The sequence below is a fragment of the Phalacrocorax aristotelis genome, chromosome 23 (assembly GCF_949628215.1).
Source record: "Phalacrocorax aristotelis chromosome 23, bGulAri2.1, whole genome shotgun sequence".
Taxonomy (NCBI): domain Eukaryota; kingdom Metazoa; phylum Chordata; class Aves; order Suliformes; family Phalacrocoracidae; genus Phalacrocorax; species Phalacrocorax aristotelis.
In genome coordinates, this window is record NC_134298.1 from 6952672 (window position 1) to 6975001 (window position 22330).

The 22330-nt window shown below is 45.4% G+C and overlaps 2 protein-coding genes across 3 annotated transcripts; both read right to left on the minus strand.

Annotated features, from left to right (window-relative positions):
• Positions 1-6300: 6300 nt before the first annotated feature.
• Positions 6301-10427, minus strand: LOC142067971 (keratin, type I cytoskeletal 19-like). The gene is made up of 8 exons (XM_075117030.1): positions 9945-10427; positions 9057-9139; positions 8752-8908; positions 8396-8557; positions 7923-8048; positions 7586-7812; positions 6945-7036; positions 6301-6627 (listed from the first exon to the last, which is right to left on the minus strand). Exons 1-8 carry the CDS (start codon positions 10425-10427, stop codon positions 6608-6610), a joined length of 1350 nt encoding a protein of 449 aa, XP_074973131.1. The 3' UTR covers positions 6301-6607.
• Positions 10428-15958: 5531 nt separating this feature from the next.
• Positions 15959-19024, minus strand: LOC142067686 (keratin, type I cytoskeletal 19-like). 2 transcript variants are annotated; one of them, XM_075116578.1, is made up of 9 exons: positions 18826-19024; positions 18542-18789; positions 18181-18263; positions 17833-17989; positions 17477-17638; positions 17004-17129; positions 16667-16893; positions 16409-16500; positions 15959-15978 (listed from the first exon to the last, which is right to left on the minus strand). In XM_075116578.1, the coding sequence occupies exons 1-9, from the start codon at positions 19022-19024 to the stop codon at positions 15959-15961; spliced, it is 1314 nt and encodes a 437-aa protein (XP_074972679.1). The 2 variants fall into 2 exon arrangements, with proteins under 2 accessions (XP_074972679.1, XP_074972678.1); XM_075116577.1 differs by having other exon boundaries at positions 18542-19024.
• Positions 19025-22330: the final 3306 nt, after the last annotated feature.

The window sequence follows — 22330 nt, forward strand, 5'->3', positions numbered from 1 at the left end:
CCTTGTGGGAAGAACCAACAATAACAAGAACTGATCTGCTGCTGGTACTGAAATTACTGTGTTGATTGTATCTGCCTAAGATACAATTCTTAGCTTTCTTGCTTTTATATCCCATCATTAATCTTTTTTTTAATCCTCACAAACCTTGTATTGCCACATACTCACAGAATGTGCCAAGAGATTGAAAGACAAGAGTGTTTACGTGCTGGAAAGGCAGGTCCTAGCACATGCACACACAGCTGTTACCAGTTTAAAAAGAGGGTAGAGAAGAGCAGAGAGCAACACTGTTACCTTCCTCAAAATTACTGTTTTTGCAAAGTAGAGGCAATGTGTTTGGTGAAGAGAAGTGCACATGGGTGCCCCAATTTCTACATTGAAAGAGATGAGAAATAAGGTTCAGTTTTAAAATAAATTACGGGAGTAAGACACAGGACAATTCATTTTTATCCAGGGTCTAGTTCTTTCACACAGAAAAGAATCGACGTTTCAGTCATTTGGACTGAACCTGAAAGCCAGGGATTCCTTTTCAGCTCCAGGCTTCTTCAGTGATGCTGGGATATACAAGTTTATTTCTCAGTTTTTCATTTATATAATATTCGATAGATTAGTATGAGGAAAACACATAAAAGATCATTAAGAACTCAAACACATAAATGACTGGGAGCAGTGCAAACACTTGGCAAATACTTGAAACCGGATGTGGTGTGTCCTTTTGGAAATACCTCATCGTTGTCTCTGTTTCCCTAGAAACATAAATAGCTTTAAACTCTTGACTTCTCTATCAGTCCAGAACTATAATGATAATGCACACTGGGGAGTAAAGTACCTGAGACAGGAGAATAAAATAGATTTTCTTATAGCATGATTAAAAATTGCATGGGAAGAAAGGATCAGTTAGGATACCAAGCCTTGATAAGCGAAAGACAAGTCACTGGGTATATTTTAACACTTCCTTTAACCTGTTATCCGGTTGGTAAATCTCAGTGAGGTATGATGGGGCTGGAAACTATTAAGAGTCAAACGTCTAACTGACGAGAGGTCAGGTTTCTGCAGGCAGCAGCAATAAGCAACTGAGAGGCCACTGCCAAAACCAAATAGGCTAAACCCGTCCCAGGCTTCAGAGGAACCAAGTACCTGTTGAGTGTTTGCAGTGTCAGCTGCAGCTCTGCAATGATTCATGCTGCAGGAGGAGGCCAGAGCTGCTCAGGGGGCATTTTCCCATAGGCCATATGGAAAATTCCTACTCAGAAAAGATTCCCAGACTTGGTAGGAGGGTGGAGTAGATGGGTTTCATAGCACAGAGGGAGATGAGCTGTTTTATTCTGTTCATGTCTGTAAAACATTTGGAGAGCTTATTTGTATTTGTACTCTTTATCTGCTCATATATTTATATGCATATGTTTATATATTTGTATTTCTGTACTTACACATGATTATTTCTCTTGTTAATTCTATAAGAATATATTCTGATCATAGTGACAAGCATGGCTTCCAATAAGGGTGGAGGTTTTACTGTGCAAACATTAAACACATGTTCCTCGTCAAATTAGAAAACAAGGAGCTCTCATTCTACCCTGCTGATGGATCCTGTCAGCTGGGTTTGGGCTTTCCTGATCCTACGGGTGGTTTCGTACCGGTTTTCACTTGAGATAAATTCTCAGTCTCTAGATCTCTGTTAGGCTCAGTGAGAAAATCAAACTCTGTATTGCTCTGTGAGGGCAAGTCCTGGAGCCACTTGTTTGAAGAGCAACTGCTAGGGAGATGTTTTTAAAACAGCTTATTCTCATAGCAGCTGTCAGCTCGGGGAAACACGATCTGCAGCCCTGGTTTTGTCTGTCCAGAATGACCACATTCCTTTAGGGAAGGAAAAGGGTATTTCTAATTACTCTTAACAGTTTGCTCCATTTTCAGAAAGAAATAGTTTATAGGCAAATTTCACAGTATTTGATTGTATCAGGTAGGTTACCCTCCTGAGCAGTCCTGGCTGATCACTGTAACCCCGCACATGGTTTTCTACCAGCCTCTGACACTTGTATTCAGCTTTAAATCTTCTTTTCATTAAACACTAAGGTCTGCACCAACTGTCTAGATCTTTTGGGCAGCCCACCACCACCAAATCAAGCTGACTGAAATACTTGCTGAGTATCTTTCCACTCTTTTCCAATGGATTCAGCTTTAATAACTAATAAAAACTGTAAGATTCTAACAGCATTTTCAACAGAAAGGAGTCGTCAGCATATGTTTAAAATCTTTGCATGTGTGTAAACGCTGTGAACTTTTTGGTACTACCATAATTTTTGACAGTCTGACATCGGGTTGTGGGAAAGAACTGAACTAAGATCAGAAATGTTAGAAAATGTTGATTAATAAGGCTGTAAGTGCCTTTGATCCACAGTCGTACTCCTGCTGCCAGGGCTGTTTAAGCAGAGGAGTGCACGCCAGTGGAAAGGTGTTCCCTGCAGCCAGTCTTTGCAATGCATCTCTGAGCGTGGGCTCATAAATAGTGGGTTATTAGGAATAATTGCAGCGTGCGTAAACTTCTCTTCAGGCAGTACTAAATCAGTTATGAAAGCCGGCTCCAGCGCACCTGAGATCGTACAACCGTGACAGCATTTGCCCTTAATGTCTGTCATAGTGTGAAAATACTTAAAGAAATTCAGAAGTGTGTTGGGATTACACTCCAAAATGTTATGTATTACAGGAAACTTAACAGACATTTGTTACTCGCAATTCAGAAAGAAAGGATTTTCCTACAAGAATTTTCATACTTGCTTAACCTGACTGCTGTTATTTTTCATGATTATGGTAGGCCGGTAAATGTGAGAAATACCACCAAAATAGCTTCCTTTCATCTGATTTTTTAATCAGAGGCACAGTGAATCACAGATTTTCTTTTTTCATTACTTGAGACAGTGGTGGTGGCCAAGAGGGAAGTCTTCCTTGCGAAAGGCTGGCTGAAGGGAAAGGGCCTGGCCAGGCTGCAGGCAGCAGGTGCCGCCGCAGCAGTACCGTTTCCTTGCAGCCGAGCGCAAAAGACTTTGGAAAGAGTGTGCACAAAGCTGCAAGGCTTAGAGGCAATGGGCTGCTGCCTGTGCCCGTGCCTGACAGCTGCCTTTGCAAACAAAAACTTTTGCTGCGGCACTAGATCCTGCAGGGTCGTGACGTGGGAGTCAGGATCCGGCACGAAGCCCCTCAGAGAACTCAGTCCACTCATTTCTGGTTCTTGGTTTGGGTTCTTCTCTAGCCAGCCATTTCCCCCTCTCATCTTCATCTAACCTCCTAAAAATGTTATATTATGCAGGTAGAGATGATTAATTTCCAGAATTAAGAAACTCAGACACACCCCAAGATTGTAATGCACGATACTTTTGGTTGCCTTTGGAAATAGTAACAGTACAAAATGTCAGTATCTCCACAGTCCCCCCTACAGGCCTGTTTTTTAAGGACAGCACCATTTAATTGAACCTCATTCTTGATAAAATTCTTCTCCTCTCCACTTGGTAGTACCAGGCTCCCTGTCTGTCTGTGGCAGCCACTGTGGCTATTAAATGAGTGGAAAACAGAGACAAAACAACTTCAATGCTAATTAAATGCATGCAAGAACAGTCCAGGGGGTTTTGGCTTAATCTGAATTTGCTGATTTCATATGGAGTTACCTCAAAACGTTCAGGCAGAATTATGTGAAACAGATGCCTCCCCTCTTTCTCTTCCCAGTCTTTCGTCATGAATTAATTTCTAACCTTTTTCATGTCTGTCTATTAATTTGCTTTATTACCCCGTCTGGTATCACAATGTTACCCCTGTGAAAAAATGTATCTGTTTTATTATTATTTAATAATTGGCCTAACCGTTTCCCAGGTCTGAGGCTTGATTTTAATTTTTGAGGCTGTACCGAACAGCTGCTGTCACAAATCCTGCTGTATATTTTGTGAATTTGCCAGTAGAGGATGCTGTGTGGACCAACGCGCCGTAGGGACCGACACGCTGCATCGCCGGCTTCAGAGAAAGCCTTGTGCCAGACTGTAGGACCTGTCTCTGCTGAGCGGTTAGCCAAAGGAACAGAACGGTACTGAATGCGAAAAAGCAGAGTGCAATATTCCCTCGCATTGGCACTGCAAATGCAGGCTGATTTCAGCTCGTTCCATCTTGTTTTGATGGGCTTTGATATTACGGTGGGCAAATGAATGTTCTGGTAAGTCCTGCCTGATAACTCCATCCAGCAAAGCCAGAGGAAAGCCAGAGGCGAGTGTGCTCGGCTCGGCGGAGGAGGCACCCTCAGCTCGTGGCTGGTAAAATGTGCTGCAGTGGCTGAGGGCAGCACAGCCAGCACGGAGGTTTCTCCCCTTTCCCACTTCCGAGAGACAGCAGAAGAGAAGCAGGAGATGCGAGAATGTTCCTGACAGACAGCCAAGAAAACAGTTGGCTCCTTTCTGGGATCAGAAACATTCTGTCTATTTAAACGGTCGTCAAGGAAGGCATTTCACCCCAAAGCCCATCATAGCTGGCTAAAGCTGAGGTTTAGAGCTTTTTTTTGAGGTAGTCAGCACTGGTTGGTAGGAGAAGTAAAGTGGAGCATAAGGCAGAGCATGAGCCTCTGTTAGCTTTTAGAGGAGCAGGAGAGTCCTGCTGTGAGGTATTTTTGCTTTGACTTTACAAATCTCCTTTGTTTTCTAGGGAAATAGTTTCTCTGACTCACCTTTTTCTTTGCTGTGCTGAGAATTTGGCTTTGGACTGTAACATGTAGACAGTTTGATGCCTTTGTAAATAACACACTGTTATCCAAAAAGAAGGTATTTTATCTGACCTAAATCAGTTTGCAAACCAAAGTGCAAGTGCAAAGCTTTTGACAGAATTAAAAACGTTAGTGATTTATGTGCTGTTGAGAGAACAATGAGGACTTGTGAGACCCACCCCTATGGGCTACGGGCGGCAGCTGAGTCACTCACCTGGTATGCCGTAGGCCCCGCTTGGCTACTTTCTCCGCCCATTGCAGATCAAAGGCTGAAATACAGATTTGTGAGCTTTAAATTAGTAAGGTATTTCACCAATTTTTCTTCCTGTAACGCAAGTGTGTTACATGAAGGGGAGCGGTTTTAGTAAGAAAGACTGAACCTTGCCTCCGCCCTCCACCCAGCCGTCCAGAACGCTGTACAACCATGGAGCTAGGATCTCTGTCTTACGAAATAAGACCTAGCCAGACCTCCCCACATGCCAGGAGGAATAATCCTAACAATTGAACTTTGTGTTATAAGGAGAACTTCTTTGCATACTCATCACTCATTTCCTGATCGAATCCTTTCCTTTTATTGAACAAGATTAGATAGAGCCCCCATCTAAAAGTTGGGAGAGAGGGCCGCCTGAATAGGATTGATTTCTCATTCAGGGACCCAAAGGCAAATCACAGAATCACAGAATCACAGAATAGTGGGGCTGGAAGGGCCCCCTGGAGCTCACCCCGTCCCACCCCCTGCGTGAGCAGGCACCCCCAGAGCAGGGGGCACAGGGCCGCGTCCAGGCGGGGGGTGAATGTCTCCAGGGAAGGGACCCCACAGCCCCCCTGGGCAGCCCGTGCCACTGCTCTGGCACCCGCGCAGGGAAGGGGTTTGTCCTCATGTTCAGGTGGATCCTCCCGTGTTCCAGCTTGTGCCCGTGGCCCCTTGGCCTGGTGTTGGGCACTAATGAAAAGAGTCCAGTCCCGTCCTCCTGACACCCACCCTTTAGACATTTATAGGCACTGATGAGATCCCCCCTCAGCCTTCTCTTCTCCAGGCTGAACAAACCCAGGTCTCTCAGCCTTTCCTCACAAGGGAGATGCTCCGGTCCCCTGATCATCCTCGTAGCTCCCCACTGGCCTTGCTCGAGCAGTTCCCTGTCCTTCTTAAACTGGGGGGCCCAGAACTGAATGCAACACTCCAAATGTGGTCTCAAATGGTTTTGATTTGCCAAAATTTTAATGAATTTTGGGGTTCAATTAATCCTGATTGTTTCATTTCAGCTGTTGAACTGGCAAATCAACTACTCCCACATCCCTTGCAATATATGCTATGAAAAAGGGTTTCACACGTCCTTTGTTCTTCCCTATAGGTGTCACTCTTGAGTTTAATGTGAATGTGTTTGTTCATCTCCGATATTTTGTCCAGACATCGTCTGATTAAGTTAGGATACACAGTTTTCTTTGGGGCCATATTACATAATACACCCAACCTTAATTTCTCTGTGAGGTTATATCTCATCTGTTCCACCGAAATTTAAATACAATATTAATATACCACATAGATTGTTGGACACACAGTTTTGTTTGCATTGCATGAAAGTAAAGTTTTATTAGAGGCATTGTTATCAGCAGAAAGTAGATCACCAGTTGCACTGCAGATACTTGTATGTAGATGCAGTGACTGCAGATGAAGAACAACATAAAAAGGAAGAAGTAGATAATTTTAGGAAAGTCCTAGAAATTATTCATTGCAACTTTGTGAGTAACAAAGGTAGAGCAATCTGTGCATTGGGTAGGTACAGAGTGCCTGTGCTCTGTGTATCCTGGCGTTGTAGGCTGGGCTGCTCAGGTGGCGGTAGGTAGATCAGGGAAGACAAACGCATCGATGGTGTCTTAACACACTCTTGACTGCCCTGTGGAATGCAAGAGGAAACCATTACTCTGACGGGGAAATGAAGTGTCTCTCGCAGCACTGACATTTCAGATGTATTCGTTATTGAAATGTCTGCCTCGGTTAGCCAGAGAAAAGAGCTTAGCCCGTTTCTGTAATTGCAGCTAAGGCACCTTGAAATTAAGAGATTTGACTGTGAATGGTTTAATCCCTGTTGCAATTGCAAATGTGGAAGCCATTACACAAGGGATGGTATTAACAGGAAAAGAGGTGAAACACAAAATACGAAAGCCATGGGGACAGGATAAACTGGGATCCTCTTTGGGAGATGTTCCTTACCTGTCTTCTCACCGGATTGACCATGAGAATAGGAAGTAGAAGAATACGAGTGGGAGGATATTCCCCCTCCTTGGAGAGCTCCTTGAGATGTTCTGTGCAAGGAAAGGAGTTTTAATGCAGGGAATGATAAATACATTAATGTAAGAGACATACTGTGACATAATGCTCAGTGCATGTAACAGCTCAGCTTTCCCTGGACCTTGCAAGTATTTCTTCATATTTTTAAAATTTCATTCCCTTCAGCTCTATTTTCCTAGAAAGTTATAGAAGCAGAAATAACAACAGACTGCAGAAGTATAATTCTTCTACTCTGACAGTCCAGCTGTTCTTGCTCCTCTGTCGACAGAAGCAGTTTATTACAGTTTGGTTTTACGAGGTGGTTGGAATTCACTCTGCACAAACAGGCCAAGTGGAACTGATTAACTGAAAATGTCAGTAACTACGTGCTCCGTGTTTCCCTGTGTTTGATGCGCTTAGCAAGTTTATGATATATGCGTTTCAATGCAGATGCTGTGAAAAAATATGTTCTATTTAGATTTCAGCTACAGACTGGTAAAGCATTCAACTCTGTCTTCTGTGAGTTGCAGTAAAGAAAAGGCTGTGATAGAATTTATGCCCGTATTTGCAAAGAGAATACATACACAATGTCTTGCTGTCCCTCCTGCAGCAGTGCCCGGTACTGAGCAATCTCCTGTTCCAGGCGGGTCTTGATGCCCAGGAGATTCTTGTACTCCTGGTTCTGACTCTCCATCTCACAGCGGATGCTGGCCAGCTCCTCCTCTACACAGTTAATCTGCCCTTGGATTTGTTGCAGCAGGCAGCTGTAGCGAGATTCGGTTTCTGCCAAGGAGTTTTCCAGAGAGTTTTTCTGGAAGCAGAAATGCAGAGTTTTGGACCAGAGCCCTACCCCTCCATGCCCAGCGCAGGAGCCTCCCGCCGCGAGGAGGGCAGGGCCCTCAGCAGTGCTGCCCCACGTACCGTGCTGAGCTGCGCCTGCAGTTCGATCTCCAGGTTTTGCATTTCGCGCCTCAGTTCGGTGAGCTGGTGGCTGCTGGTCTGGATGTCCTGGCTGCTAGAAGTGACCTGTCGATTGACTTCTTCAATCTGCAGGAGGCAAAGCCCCAACACCCTTTGTGAGTGAGGAGATCCTCTCAGGGAGCAGATTTGCTGGGTGAGAGCTAAGATAGCCAGGGAGCCTCTCCCTTTCACCCTGTCCGCATGGGGGACAGCCTAGTCATCGCTCCGTAGATCCTGACGTTCCACCCACCCTTGCAGACCAGGCCTGGGCTGCTCCCCCTCTGCCGCTGCCGCCTTTGCCCAGCAGCTCTTTCCCTGCCATTCCCCAGCCGTGCAGGTGAGGTGCAGGTGAGCAGCTCCCCCTTTGAGGCAAAGGCACTGCGTGCCCGGTACCTGGGTGTGGGGGTTTTCCCACTCTGTGCATTGCTTCGTACCTTGACTTCATACCACTGCTCAACCTCTCTGCGGTTCTTCTCAATGATCTGCTCATATTCGTTTCTCAGGTCGTTCAGTGTCTTTGTCAGGTCTTCGCCAGGGGCAGCGTTGACCTCCACGCTGACGTCGCCACCAGTCTGAGACTGCAGCTGTCTCATCTCCTGCAGAGAGGCCAAAGAGAGAAACGACAAGCACCAGTCATTTCTTGTGCTGGGGACAGTGGGCAAAGCCGTATCAGAGTACAAAGGATGTCAATGACGTGACTTCAGGCCAAATTGACTTGCTGTGTAATGTTGGGAACCCTGAAGAACCAAAGGACTGTGCCTTGGCCATGCTATTTATCACTGCATCGTACCTCCTCATGGTTTCTCTTAAGAGCAATCAGCTCATCCTTCAGGGACTCTAGCTCGGATTCCAGCGAAGACCGAGTGCGAGTGAGATCATCCAGGATATTTCTCAATCCATTGATATCAGCCTCCACGGTCTGACGGATGACCAGTTCATTCTCATACCTTTACCAAAGAAAGGAGAGGCATTATACATTCATCTCATTACAACACATAGGCTTGGTCATACCACTTGCGTCAGGGTATCATCGCCTGCACTCAGGAATCTCACAAAATGACATGAGAGATGCAAGGCTCACAGGGAGGCACTCACTTCATTCGGAAGTCATCCGCAGTCATCTTGCTGTTATCGATGTCCAGAATCAGTTTGTTGTTGTCCACGGTGGCAGAAATGATCTGCAAAAGGGAATTTGGAGAGGAGTCTTTCTGTGTTCGAGACACCCAGGACAAGAAGAAGGAAGACCTGAAGCTTTGGTAGGGTGTTGTTGGGGGTCTTTGAATTGTTTCCTGCAGTCATGCAGGGGCCACAGAAAGTTGTTGCCATGCCACCAGAACTGGTTTGTGCAAGGTTTTGCTTTCCCCAAACATTCTGAGAAAAGATTATTATGAGCGAAGAAAGAATAGAACATTTTTGCTGGGTCGTCATCAACACCTATGGATTATTGCACTCTGGGTGTATAAGGAAGCGTAGTCTTTGTCCCTGATGCTGTAATTAGTCTCATAGAAAAAGCTGATTGTAAGGGAAGGCCTTGCCCTTCCCTCTGGTATATGTAGGAGTGTGCAGAGACGAGGGGAGTTCGGCTCTTGCAGTCCAGGCACTTCGGGTTTGCAATCCCTCCAGCTGAACTGGGTGGGAGTAGAGGGAAAGTCTGGAAACCACACATGCCTGGTTTGGAGGCACCTGTGCAACATGGGGTTTCGGTTATTTGTGCCAGCATGTCTGGGCCTGGTGGTGCACTCCGCGCTGCCCCGGGCAGTGCCCCCAGAGCACGCCCCTCTTTTTTGTGGGGAGGTGTGGGGCTTTGCTTACCCAAGAGATGGGAAGCGCAGCTCAGCAGATTTCTGCCCACGGTACGACCAGCAAGGCCGTCCAGTGGCTCCCTCCCAGCCTGTTAGAGGCAGCACCCGGGGGAAGGAGGAAGTGCCTGCAGGTGAGAACAGCGTGTGGGAGACGGAGCCAGGTTAGTCGGGGCTATCCTACCTGATTCTGGAGTTGTTCGATGGTCTGGTAGTAGGAGGTGTAGTCCTTTGAGACACTGGGAGCTTGTTTCCTGTACCACTCCCGGATGTTGAGCTCGAGCTGAGCATTATCTTCCTCCAGCCTTCGCACCTTGTCCAGGTAGGCAGCCAGGCGGTCATTGAGGTTCTGCATGGTGACCTTCTCATTGCCGCTCAGAAGGATGTCCCCGCCAGCACCAAAGCCTCCCGCAAAGCCGCCACCAAATCCTCCTGCAAAACCACTGCCCAAGCCCCCGCCAAAGCCACCAGTGAGGCTGCCAGCGCTCATGCCCCCTCCGTAGCCCATGCTGCATGCCCCCCCCCCATAGCTTCCACCGCCTATCACAGAGGAGGCATATCGCCTGCAGGAGACGGAGGAGCTCCTGCCGCTACCGCCACCACAGACGCCTCCCCCTCCACCGCTCCTGTAAGAGGTGCTGGATGTTCTCTGGATGCTGCAGCTCATGGTGGAAGCAATCAGGTGTGCAGCCCCAAACGCAAAGCCCGCTGCACAGCTTGGTACGGAAGATCAAACTGCAGCCGTCTGTCCTTGCTGGTGGCTATTTATACCCTGGTGGGTGGGTGTCACCTGCAAGGCCGTCCAGCTTCCCATGAAGTTTGCCAGCACTGGTGCTCATGCCAAAAGTGATGCGCTAAGGGGAATTTCTTTTGGGGCTTGGGACAGCCCTCCCCATAGGTATTGTGTTTGCATGCTGATTCACACTATAATTTCGGGTGGGTGGTTGTGTGTTAGATTTTGTTTCAGATAGTATGTTGCTGGGTACTTAGTGAGTGAGACTCATTTTAATAGTTCCTCTTTGTTCTTTGGAATCATTTTTTGTCCTGAAAGCAGGTGGTGAAAGCACCACCTAGTTACTCTGATAATTTCAGAGTTGGAGAAATATGAACTCAGGCACCCTGTGCATGAGCCTTGTGCGTTCTGCCTGCAGGACTGCCGGTAACTGACTCTTTTGGAAACAGAATCTCTTAGAACTGAGGTCCTTCCCTACACAGAAAGCTCACTGTGGGTTCTGGCTTTCAGAACGCTTAGTGGCAAATCTCAGTAGAATAACCTTTGAAGAAGCAATGATATTTCTGTTCTCACCAAACTCTGGTAGTATCACTTCCAGGAGACAGTGCTATGTCTTGCACAGAGCGATGGTTGTGCAATGGTGTCAATTTAAAGTTGTGATTTTTTAAAATTTTCTGCAAATTTCCAATACTCAGAGATTATTTTAAACTGAAATAGGTCTGTAGGATCTATAAGGCGTCACTGATGCCATTCTGGGAGAGGAGAGCAAAAGGATTCAGCTTTTCAATTTAGCAAAATGGAGGCTAAGATTATTATCAGCTTGCTCTCGAGGAAGGACGTACCAGGGCTATTTAAAATAAAGGCCAATCCTGTTGTCCACATCGGAAGGGGCATAATCTGGGTTTGAGTGTCTTTGGGCTGGAAACTAAGGGGAGCTTTTTATCTGTGGGCTGCAAAAGGGTCTGCCAGGAGCTTCCGTTGCATGAGCTTTGGATGGAAAAGAGCAAGAGTTTTGAGACCGACCTTGATCAATTGATGGCAGGGATTTTATCCTTGTATGGTAGAGACTCAGCGGTGATGGCCCTTTAGACCCCCCTTGGCTTCTATCTTTTGTCTCTGTAACACTGCAGAGGTCTCTAACACTGCTGCACAACTGCAGCATTTCTGTAGGAGAACAGGATGTGACGAACCCTTCTTTGGAAATGAAATTTTGCTTTTAAATAACTTTTGGAAAACATAAATTTTAAGGGTGAGTGACAGGGGGCCTCTTTATGTGACAGTTAAACTTGGATGGGAATTAATCTCTTTTTGGAAGTTAAAAATTACTAGTTCATTTTGTTGGTGGTTTCTCCACTTATGATCTTCCTTACACACAGCTTGCAGTTGTGGCAACATTTTCTCTGTTAGCCACAACAATTATGAAACCCATAAGAGTTACTGATGTGTGTTAATGGCTGACTGAAGAATCACGGAGAGCCATTTACCCTCTTTCTTGATACCCCTACACACATTTTCGTAGATATGCTAAAGATAATGTATACTTTGATCTTCATAATTATGATTGCTCTTTTATTGGTAGCTCTCTAATTATCTGCACGTCAGAACCAGTTGCTCTGCATATGTTATTGAAACTGAGTCATCATTATTAAAAAATAAAAATTATTTTCTCACAGGGTGTGATTCCTTAGTCATATTTTCCTCACTAGATTGTTGAAATGCGCTTTATTCTTCCCTGTGAGATGTTTATTGCTGACTGGCTTTAATGCCAGAGGGTTGATTTTATATCTCCTTCTTGGCATTGTTGCATCATAATATCTGACCCGACAATTCCAAACATTTCCCAATGCTGTAATTTCATACCTCTTCATACCAACAGATGCCTTTTCCCTGTCCCTCTGTCCCTGTCTTCTTTTTTTCAAATAGCTGATCTAGCTATGCTTACTGCTGTAACTGTGTCACAAAGACCTAAACTTCAGACTTCCTGGTCTGTAACTCGGTGGTGTTTCCACGTCTCCTATGCGTTTTGGCCCACCACGCTGCGGACACAGCTCTTTGGCCTCGGATGGCTCTTGGGAGTCAGTTTGGACATAGCGATTTTCTTCACAAGCCAAAAGAGCCAGGTCTCATAAGGTGCCATTAGCATTCATAACCCTTGCGATGACAGGAGATGGTCACACATTTGCTGTTGTAGAGGGTGGAGAGCATCCTCAGCCATTTGAAGAGACTGTTAGAGCTCTGAATTCATGTCTGCCCTTGGAAGACTTTTTGCTCCTAATGCACCCCATGAACCTCTGTAAATCAGAAAAATTTGTTTGAAGTAATGATGCTGTGAAGCCTTTCCAAGTGCTGTTTACTCACTGGTGAAACTGGGAGCAGACAGACACTCCGAACTGGCAAAAGAACCAAAGGTGGTCAGTGTTTTCACAGAAGCCATGATGCCATTGCTGGACAGACGTCTTAAATCACACAAGAGGGAGAGGACAACCTCAGAAAAAATTACTGGTAATTAATTGTTCTACAACAAATGAGTCAAGCGTGGTCTTGGTAAGAAGAGTGCTACGGCCATGAGTTTCACCAGGAACTCCATCTGTGCATTCCTCACCCGTCACCCATCGCCCTTCAGCATCACTCACCTGAGTATTTCTTCAGTTTGCTCAGAGACAAAGGAATTCCATAGCCCCAGATTCTATTCTTATTTTTCTCTTATGTGGCTCCCTGGGATGGACCTTTATACCCTGCACACATGTACACCTACAGAAAATCCTGTTTAAATGTGAGCTATTTTAATTCTGCAGTCTATCTGAACTGTCAGTTCAGTAGCCCTTCCTACCACTGCAAAATTTTTAAAACAAAAATTTAAAAGTAATTCCCAAGAGAAATTAAGCTCTTCCAGCATAGCAATCCTTTCCTGTCCTCTTTCTCTCTACCTGCTAGAATATGCAGTTATTATCAATGATGTGAACTAATCGAATTCTAAATTTCTCCCTGCCAAAGCCCCTTTTTTCTTTCGTGTAGATCTTTTCAGAACAATAAGCAGGTTATTGCTTTTTCTAAGAACTATGGATGAAGTGAAGCGACTGCCAGGAGCAGAGTGATATCAGGATACTTGATTGAATACATTACAAGGTTTCTGGAGCGTTTGCCAGCCTGAGGTGGAGGCAGTGAGGCATGCTGTGCTTTTGGCATGCTTATGGCATGTTCCCTGCATCTTCCCCAGGGCAGCCCTTGCCCCACACTTGGATGGAGGTTGGCGCCTGATGGATCAGTGGTGATAAGCAAAAGGCGTTGCACTGTCGGCAGCAGGAGGACTCCCCTAGTGATCTAATCCTGCACAGTGACTGGCAGTTGTGCGCTGCGTCCACTCCTTTCAGCCTGAAGATTTTGCATAGCTTTGGTTTCACAGATTTAATGTAAGACCCTGCATAGTGCTGCCTATTTCACACAAAGACCTTACGCTTAGAAATTAGTTCAGAAATCGGGAAAGACCTACTGCAGCTCTGGTGTTCCCTTAAGCTCTCTGGATGTGGAAGAATGTCTTTTTGATCCTTCTGGTACTTCTCTGTGCTTATGGATGATTAGAAGGAAGCAAAACAACCTTCCAGCGCTTATTTATATACACTAACTGTAGTTCAAGTTTCCGTAATCCTGCCTCAAAAAAGATGTCTTCTTAAGCCGTTTTGGTTATGTCAAGTACAGCTGAGATGTGAATGAATTCAGGCAGCCTTTGGAGATGCAAGTCATGTTTGCATTTGCTTTACATCATTTCTATACTGTTAAAACCTGAAAGGACCTTTTTTTCCTTTGGAGAAGGGCTTTTGCTCATACAAATTCCTGATGCTGGTCTGAAAAAAGTCAGTTTGGAAACCCATTTTTTCCACATGAATAGAGAGTATGTCTTCTTTGTGGATACTTGCTGCAGACTGCAGTTATGATATTGTGATGGCAGAGCCAAGCCACTTGATTACTGAAAGAAGACCTAACCTAAGTAATACTCTTGTAAGTTGTTTATGATGAGAAAACCTTTCATTTCATTACCCTAACAGAGCAACATCCTCAGTCTTAGATGAAACAGCAAATACTAGAGAGCAGATTTGAAGGTGGAGAAGGGAACAACAGGCACTTATGGCTGAATGAAACCTGGCTGGTTTTGTGCATCTGATGCACACAGTTATAGATAGAAAGTGGGCTTCGCTGTCATCTTCAGAAAGCAAAATATGTATAACATCGCTGTTCTAATTTAGTATTGCCTTCTCATCTCCAATTTTATTGCATATTTTGTCTTCTTAAGCAGAGAAATAAAGTATAGAAAATACTTTCAGTGGATGAACTGTGTCTCTCATTCCTCTTAAGGCGTAGTATCAGCAGGGTGAGTGGACTGACAAAAACTGGGTTCTTGGTATTATACTGGTGTTTAAATTGAAATTTCTGTCATAAAACATAGGAATGTTTTTGGTGCCTGATGCTGAAGGAAACAGGGATGTTGGCTGTATTTCCTAATAGAAGTTAGCAATATGTAATTCTCTGCGTAGTCAAAGGTGTAGAAATACTTGATGTCAGGAAACCCATACGTACTGGAACAACGTATACTGAGTCACGCCTTCCCACAGCAACTCTAGCTGTGATGAGCTGAGTAAAGCCAAAAATTAATGGACTCAGGTGAGTCATAGTAACGGCATTGTGTGCAGTTTAGTACGTTAACAGTTAATTAAATAATCTTCAGAGAGTTACCCATCACTGGTATTTTCTTTCTGCTTTTGCTCACATCATTCAGAGTGTCTTTAGTAAAAAGCAGCAAGGCAAGGAGGCAGAAAGCAATCCATTAGTAGCCATTAGAAAACAAACTGGGAAATGGTTTGTGATTTCCCAGGAAGGAGGAAAATTGTGTCAAGAATGGCTTTCTGTTTTCAACCTTATACCTCTTGCTTTTGAGCAGAGCGTTCTGACAGTCTCAGCTGGCTGACAGTTCCCATAGGCAGAGCTTGGAAGATGTCACGCTACATGCAGCCTTCATCCAGCCATGCTCAGAATTACTGACATTTCCTTTGGCTCAGTGATATCATCTCGGCATGGTGTCCGTTTTCTTAGTGCAAAATAGACTGTTCTGAGACTATGTTACAAAGTATGATAGGACAACCTATATTTGATTGGTTGGCTTGATAAATACCCGTTCAAAGTTTGTTAAATAACATTTCTCAGACTTGTTGTTTTTATTTGCATTGCAGAAGTAAAGTTTTATTAGAGGCAGTGTTATCAGCAGAATTCAAGCCCTTAAACAAAGAACCAGTTGAAAAAAACAAGTTGAGTAAGACAAGCATTGCAGAATGGAAGGGGTGATGAGGCAGGTGACAGGCACGCCTTCCAAATTGTTCCAGTTGCATCAGCTGTGCTGCAAGAGCGCTTGGTTCAGTCTCTCGTCCATGTTCGATGTGTCTTAGTTGGGAGGATGCCGGCATCGCTGCTATTGTCTAGCACACTCTTGACTGTCCTGTGTAAAGATGGAGCAAATCATTGCCTTAAGGAGAAATCTGATCTTTCCGGCTGAACTGAATTCTTTTACTTAACACACTGTGTTAGCAAGGGAGCACTGGGAGCTCAGAGGCTCCAAGCCCAGCAGCAACCTAGGTGCTTTCGCAGAGCCGCGTTTGTCTTTTTATTCCAATGAACAAAAAAACATATCCCATCCTGTAAAGTTCATAATCTGTATTTTATATTTAGGTAGAGGCAAGGGCAAGACCCTCTGTATTTTAACCCCTGATCCCTCCGTGAGAGAGTCGATGAGGTTCTCTCACTCCTGGGCTACTGACCCTGAACATTGCCTAGCTCAAAATACAAATCTTTTTTTCTGACACAATATTTTGTGATCATTGGGGTAGATTTAACCCACTAATAAACAGTCTTACAAAGTGTTATCTTACCCGTCATGTCACCACACTGGGAATGAGAGTAGGAAGTAGAAGAGTATGAATGGGAGGATTTTCCACCTCCTTGGAAAGCTCCTTGGGAGGCACTGTAAAAAAAGGGTAATTAATTCCCCAGAATAAAACCCTAACCACTAGATATTCAGTCAAAAAGGATATTGATGTAGCTACGTGGACAGGAAGTCTCTATTAGCAATTAAGTGCACAAGGATTTCTTTTTATTCCCTTGCTCTAATATGAAAAGAAAATACGTACACAATGTCTTGCTGTCCCTCCTGCAGCAGTGCCCGGTACTGAGCAATCTCCTGTTCCAGGCGGGTCTTGATGCCCAGGAGATTCTTGTACTCCTGGTTCTGACTCTCCATCTCACAGCGGATGCTGGCCAGCTCCTCCTCTACACAGTTAATCTGCCCTTGGATTTGTTGCAGCAGGCAGCTGTAGCGAGATTCGGTTTCTGCCAAGGAGTTTTCCAGAGAGTTTTTCTGGAAGCAGAAATGCAGAGTTTTGGACCAGAGCCCTACCCCTCCATGCCCAGCGCAGGAGCCTCCCGCCGCGAGGAGGGCAGGGCCCTCAGCAGTGCTGCCCCACGTACCGTGCTGAGCTGCGCCTGCAGTTCGATCTCCAGGTTTTGCATTTCGCGCCTCAGTTCGGTGAGCTGGTGGCTGCTGGTCTGGATGTCCTGGCTGCTAGAAGTGACCTGTCGATTGACTTCTTCAATCTGCAGGAGGCAAAGCCCCAACACCCTTTGTGAGTGAGGAGATCCTCTCAGGGAGCAGATTTGCTGGGTGAGAGCTAAGATAGCCAGGGAGCCTCTCCCTTTCACCCTGTCCGCATGGGGGACAGCCTAGTCATCGCTCCGTAGATCCTGACGTTCCACCCACCCTTGCAGACCAGGCCTGGGCTGCTCCCCCTCTGCCGCTGCCGCCTTTGCCCGGCAGCTCTTTCCCTGCCATTCCCCAGCCGTGCAGGTGAGGTGCAGGTGAGCAGCTCCCCCTTTGAGGCAAAGGCACTGCGTGCCCGGTACCTGGGTGTGGGGGTTTTCCCACTCTGTGCATTGCTTCGTACCTTGACTTCATACCACTGCTCAACCTCTCTGCGGTTCTTCTCAATGATCTGCTCATATTCGTTTCTCAGGTCGTTCAGTGTCTTTGTCAGGTCTTCGCCAGGGGCAGCGTTGACCTCCACGCTGACGTCGCCACCAGTCTGAGACTGCAGCTGTCTCATCTCCTGCAGAGAGGCCAAAGAGAGAAACGACGAGCACCAGTCATTTCTTGTGCTGGGGACAGTGGGCAAAGCCATATCAGGGTACAAAGGATGTCAATGACGTGACTTCAGGCCAAATTGACTTGCTGTGTAACGTTGGGAACCCTGAAGAACCAAAGGACTGTGCCTTGGCCATGCTATTTATCACTGCATCGTACCTCCTCATGGTTTCTCTTTAGAGCAATCAGCTCATCCTTCAGGGACTCTAGCTCAGATTCCAGCGAAGATCTAACCAGAGTCAGGTCATCCAGGATATTTCTCAATCCATTGATATCAGCCTCCACGGTCTGACGGATGACCAGTTCGTTCTCATACCTTTACCACAGACAAGAGAGACAGAGAAATGGGGAATGAGATTATGACAATCAACAGCACTCATGTTTCCAGGCTCAGTATCCCAATAAAACATGAAGGCTCAGTAACAGCCCTCGGGGCAATGCTGCTTTGTCTCCTGAGATTATGAGCAGGATTTGAAAGACATGCAAGGCTCACAGGGAGGCACTCACTTCATTCGGAAGTCATCCGCAGTCATCTTGCTGTTATCGATGTCCAGAAGCAGCCTGTTATTGTCCACTGTGGCAGAAATGATCTGCAAAAGGGAATTTGGAGTCTCTTGTCTTCAAGACACCCAGGACAAGAAGAAGGAAGACCTGAAGCTTTGGTAGGGCATTGTTGGGCGTCTGTGAATTGTTTCCTGCCGTCATGCAGGGGCCATATGAAAGGGTAATACTTCAAATTCACTTTTAATGGAAACTCGGGCTATCTCAGACCATCCTCCAAAATCCCTACTCCTTGACTCTCTTTCTCAAGTGTGAGACACTTCCCCATGCGTGGGAGACGGAGCCAGGTTAGTCAGGGCTATCCTACCTGATTCTGGAGTTGTTCGATGGTCTGGTAGTAGGAGGTGTAGTCCTTTGAGACACTGGGAGCTTGTTTCCTGTACCACTCCCGGATGTTGAGCTCGAGCTGAGCATTATCTTCCTCCAGCCTTCGCACCTTGTCCAGGTAGGCAGCCAGGCGGTCATTGAGGTTCTGCATGGTGACCTTCTCATTGCCGCTCAGAAGGATGTCCCCGCCAGCACCAAAGCCTCCCGCAAAGCCGCCACCAAATCCTCCTGCAAAACCACTGCCCAAGCCCCCGCCAAAGCCACCAGTGAGGCTGCCAGCGCTCATGCCCCCTCCGTAGCCCATGCTGCATGCCCCCCCCCCATAGCTTCCACCGCCTATCACAGAGGAGGCATATCGCCTGCAGGAGACGGAGGAGCTCCTGCCGCTACCGCCACCACAGACGCCTCCCCCTCCACCGCTCCTGTAAGAGGTGCTGGATGTTCTCTTGATGCTGCAGCTCATGGTGGAAGCAATCAGGTGTGCAGCCCCAAACGCAAAGCCCGCTGCACAGCTTGGTACGGAAGATCAAACTGCAGCCGTCTGTCCTTGCTGGTGGCTATTTATACCCTGGTGGGTGGGTGTCACCTGCAAGGCTGTCCAGCTTCCCATGAAGTTTGCCAGCACTGGTGCTCATGCCAAAAGTGATGCGCTAAGGAAATTTTGTCTGAGGTAAGTAAAACGCATTACCGTTCTGTTCAAGTATGTCTGTGTTGATTCACACCAGGCATGCACTGTAATTTTATGTGGGTGGCTCTTTGTTGGATAATAGAATATCTCATAGCTCCTATTAATCTGGAAATATATCACTAGTAATAGGAGGTAATGAAGGCTCCACCTTGGTTGTCTGTCTCCTTCCCTCTTCTGTGTGGTGAAATTCAGTATTTCAGCTTTTGTCTTCCTCCTGTGATCACAGACTAGCAGCCTGCAAGAGACTCTTCATTCATTCATTTATTCAAAAGTTATATTAGCTATTTAGAAATCTACTTTAATTTACTGAAATCAATTATTAATTTTAAAAACTGCATATTCCTGTCTACTATAGAAGAGAACTTTACACTGAATTTTTTACTCTGTTGTCTCTGTTTATACTGAGGAAGGCCCCGCTGGTATTGAACTCTGAAAGTGCAGGGTGGTGATTTCAGTCTTTTTCCTTGTTGAAGAAAACTGGGTAACAGCCACAATAGTATTTTGCAAGGGAAAACGTATTAAATCTTTTCCTATCAAAGAGCCATTAATTTTATTGTAGCTGTTTTAAATGGACTCAGAGGAAATGAGAGGAGATATTTCTGATATGTCATATTTTCATCATCATATTGAAAATAACCAATTCTCAGAATATATCCTTGAATTCTATAATGCCGTAAAAAAAAGTTTTATGAAAAGATATAGTGCCAAAGATGAAATCTGAAGAAATACAACCATTATCTATACTCGTTACAGTGAATTGTGTTTGCAACATGAAACACAGTAAGAAACAAGTGTGTATTTTTTTCCACTGCCCATGCAATATGGGATGTTTGGCGAAGTGCATTTTCCACCATTACTAATCAAGCTTCTATGAAACTGAGAAAAGCCTTGAACAGGAACAAATTCTTGGGTTTCCTGCTGCAATTTAAATATGGCACTGTGACTCCTACAGCAGAGTCATTTGGCTAGTACGAAGGAAGCACAAGGAGCTAGTGGAACCTCCTGTGAATTGCCACCTCAAAGACAGCTTGTCCACGGTGAGGGAGGATGAATTAAACCTAGAAGTATTTTAGGAAGAAATTCCATATCACGGAAGAAGAAAAAAACTCATTAAAATTAGCACAAGAAGAGTGAGAAGGGATTAGATCACCATATTCATGAAGGTACATATCAGAGGAGGGAGTGGGATTGTTTGAGTTTGAAGACAGTGTGCCTGTATGTGCCCCATGGATGTAAGAAGAGCTGGGGCAAAGTCCTGAGCTTTCAGGTGTGCTTTGCTCTTGGCATGTAGCCGCCACCATTCAGCTGCTCAAGCACCCGGTGAAAGCACCCCTCCCTGCCTGCCTGCTGGTGCTGCACAGGCGCCGAGGAAACTGCTGACAGATGAGAGTCCTGCTCCACCGTGCCTCTGAGAACCGACACACAACTGCTTGAAAATGGTGCAGCTTCACCCTGGGTGAGGCCATATGCTCATGGAGTCTTCTCTTCTGGGGTTTTTCAGTAGGTTTATGATTGTACAATAGGCTTTTGTATATCCCCATATCTAATTTTCTTCTTTTATCATAAGAATTATATAGAAAGGCTTGTCAACAAAATATTGTTGAATTGGAAGGGGAGGGTTGTGAACTGTTACCACTAGAACGTTATCTGCTATCTGTAGAAGTGCTTAGTTTTAGAGGCTTAATATGCAATGAGATATAAACCTGAGGCGCTGGATCCCAGAGCTTGAATTCAGCTGCCCAAAGGCACGTCCTTGTAGGGAACGCCAGTGACTTCCAAAGAACCTGGAGGTGTTGGCTCTGACTCCATGGAAAGAGACTTCAATATGTGGGAAATACTCCTTAAGAGAGCAAAAAAGTTTTGAACTTAAAGTGAAACTGAATCATGAAAAAATCTACAAAATTACAATTTACCAACTTTTGTCAACTAACTTTAGAAACACCTTCATGTCAGTCGTGATTTTGCATAGTGCTGTATTTAGAGAGTCTGCTGTCATACCCATGGTCACGATGTGCCTCCTGAGGCTGAAACACTCCAGGATAATATCTAGTGCATGTGCAGAAGTTTTTTCTATATATTTTCTACTGTTTCCTAAATCTTTTCCAGTTATTTTTGACACAGGGTCACCAGGGTTACAGTACTCAAAAGACAGCCCCAGGTATCCATGGGCCCTAGGCTGATAGAGTGTAATTAATGATGTTCTTCATTTTGATCTGTATATTGAGTGGAGGATCATCTCTGTGGGCACAGCCTTCAGGGGGACATATCCCCGCATTTCGTAGTTCTCCATGGAAACCCCCAGCTGTATTCTGTTCACCCAGATGTTCTCACTGTCTAGATCCACAGGGTTTTCCTCAGTCTTTGTTCAAGATACAGTGAGATTCCTTACTCCCCTCTCATACTCTCTTCTAATTTCCTTAGCCACACCAGTGACTTTCTTCTGGGTCTCTTACTAGGTGCTGTCTCCATTCTGCCTGTTTTAACCCCTTCCCAACTTTGTCATACGATGTGTAGCGCTTAGTGCCTGTCTGGCAGCAAGGTGATAACAAAACAGGAAAGTAAATACTCTTCAAAGGTTAAGTTAAAGTGTAGATTGACATCTGTGGAGGTAGTTGTAACATCTAAGGTGCGAGAGGTAACCATACAGTACCCTCTAGAGGGCTCTGGCATAAGCACATCTGATTACTTTGAAATAATCCACATGCCACTTACTATGGACATCACATCTGTTTCTCACTGATGTGTGTAGTCCAAGTATCTAAAACAAAGGCATAGAAATCAGCATTGCAAGGATCTCTTTCTTCCTGTTGTGTGTCACTGGAAGTATTTGTGTAGCACAAAGTCTGCTTGCCAAGTCTGCAAAACCTGGTTCCTGCAAGCACAACACGAACAAATACAGACTTTGGTTGGCTGTAGGTCAAGTATTTCTGTTTCTCTGAATGGTTTCCAAGCATTGAGAAAGCTTGCATGGCAACGTGGCCTGTATTTCTGAAATTAATTTTGCATCTACTCTCTCAATCACGCCCCTGTGCATCGACCTGTTTTGCCTTTAATCAATGGTGCTAGCTCCTGTTCCACACC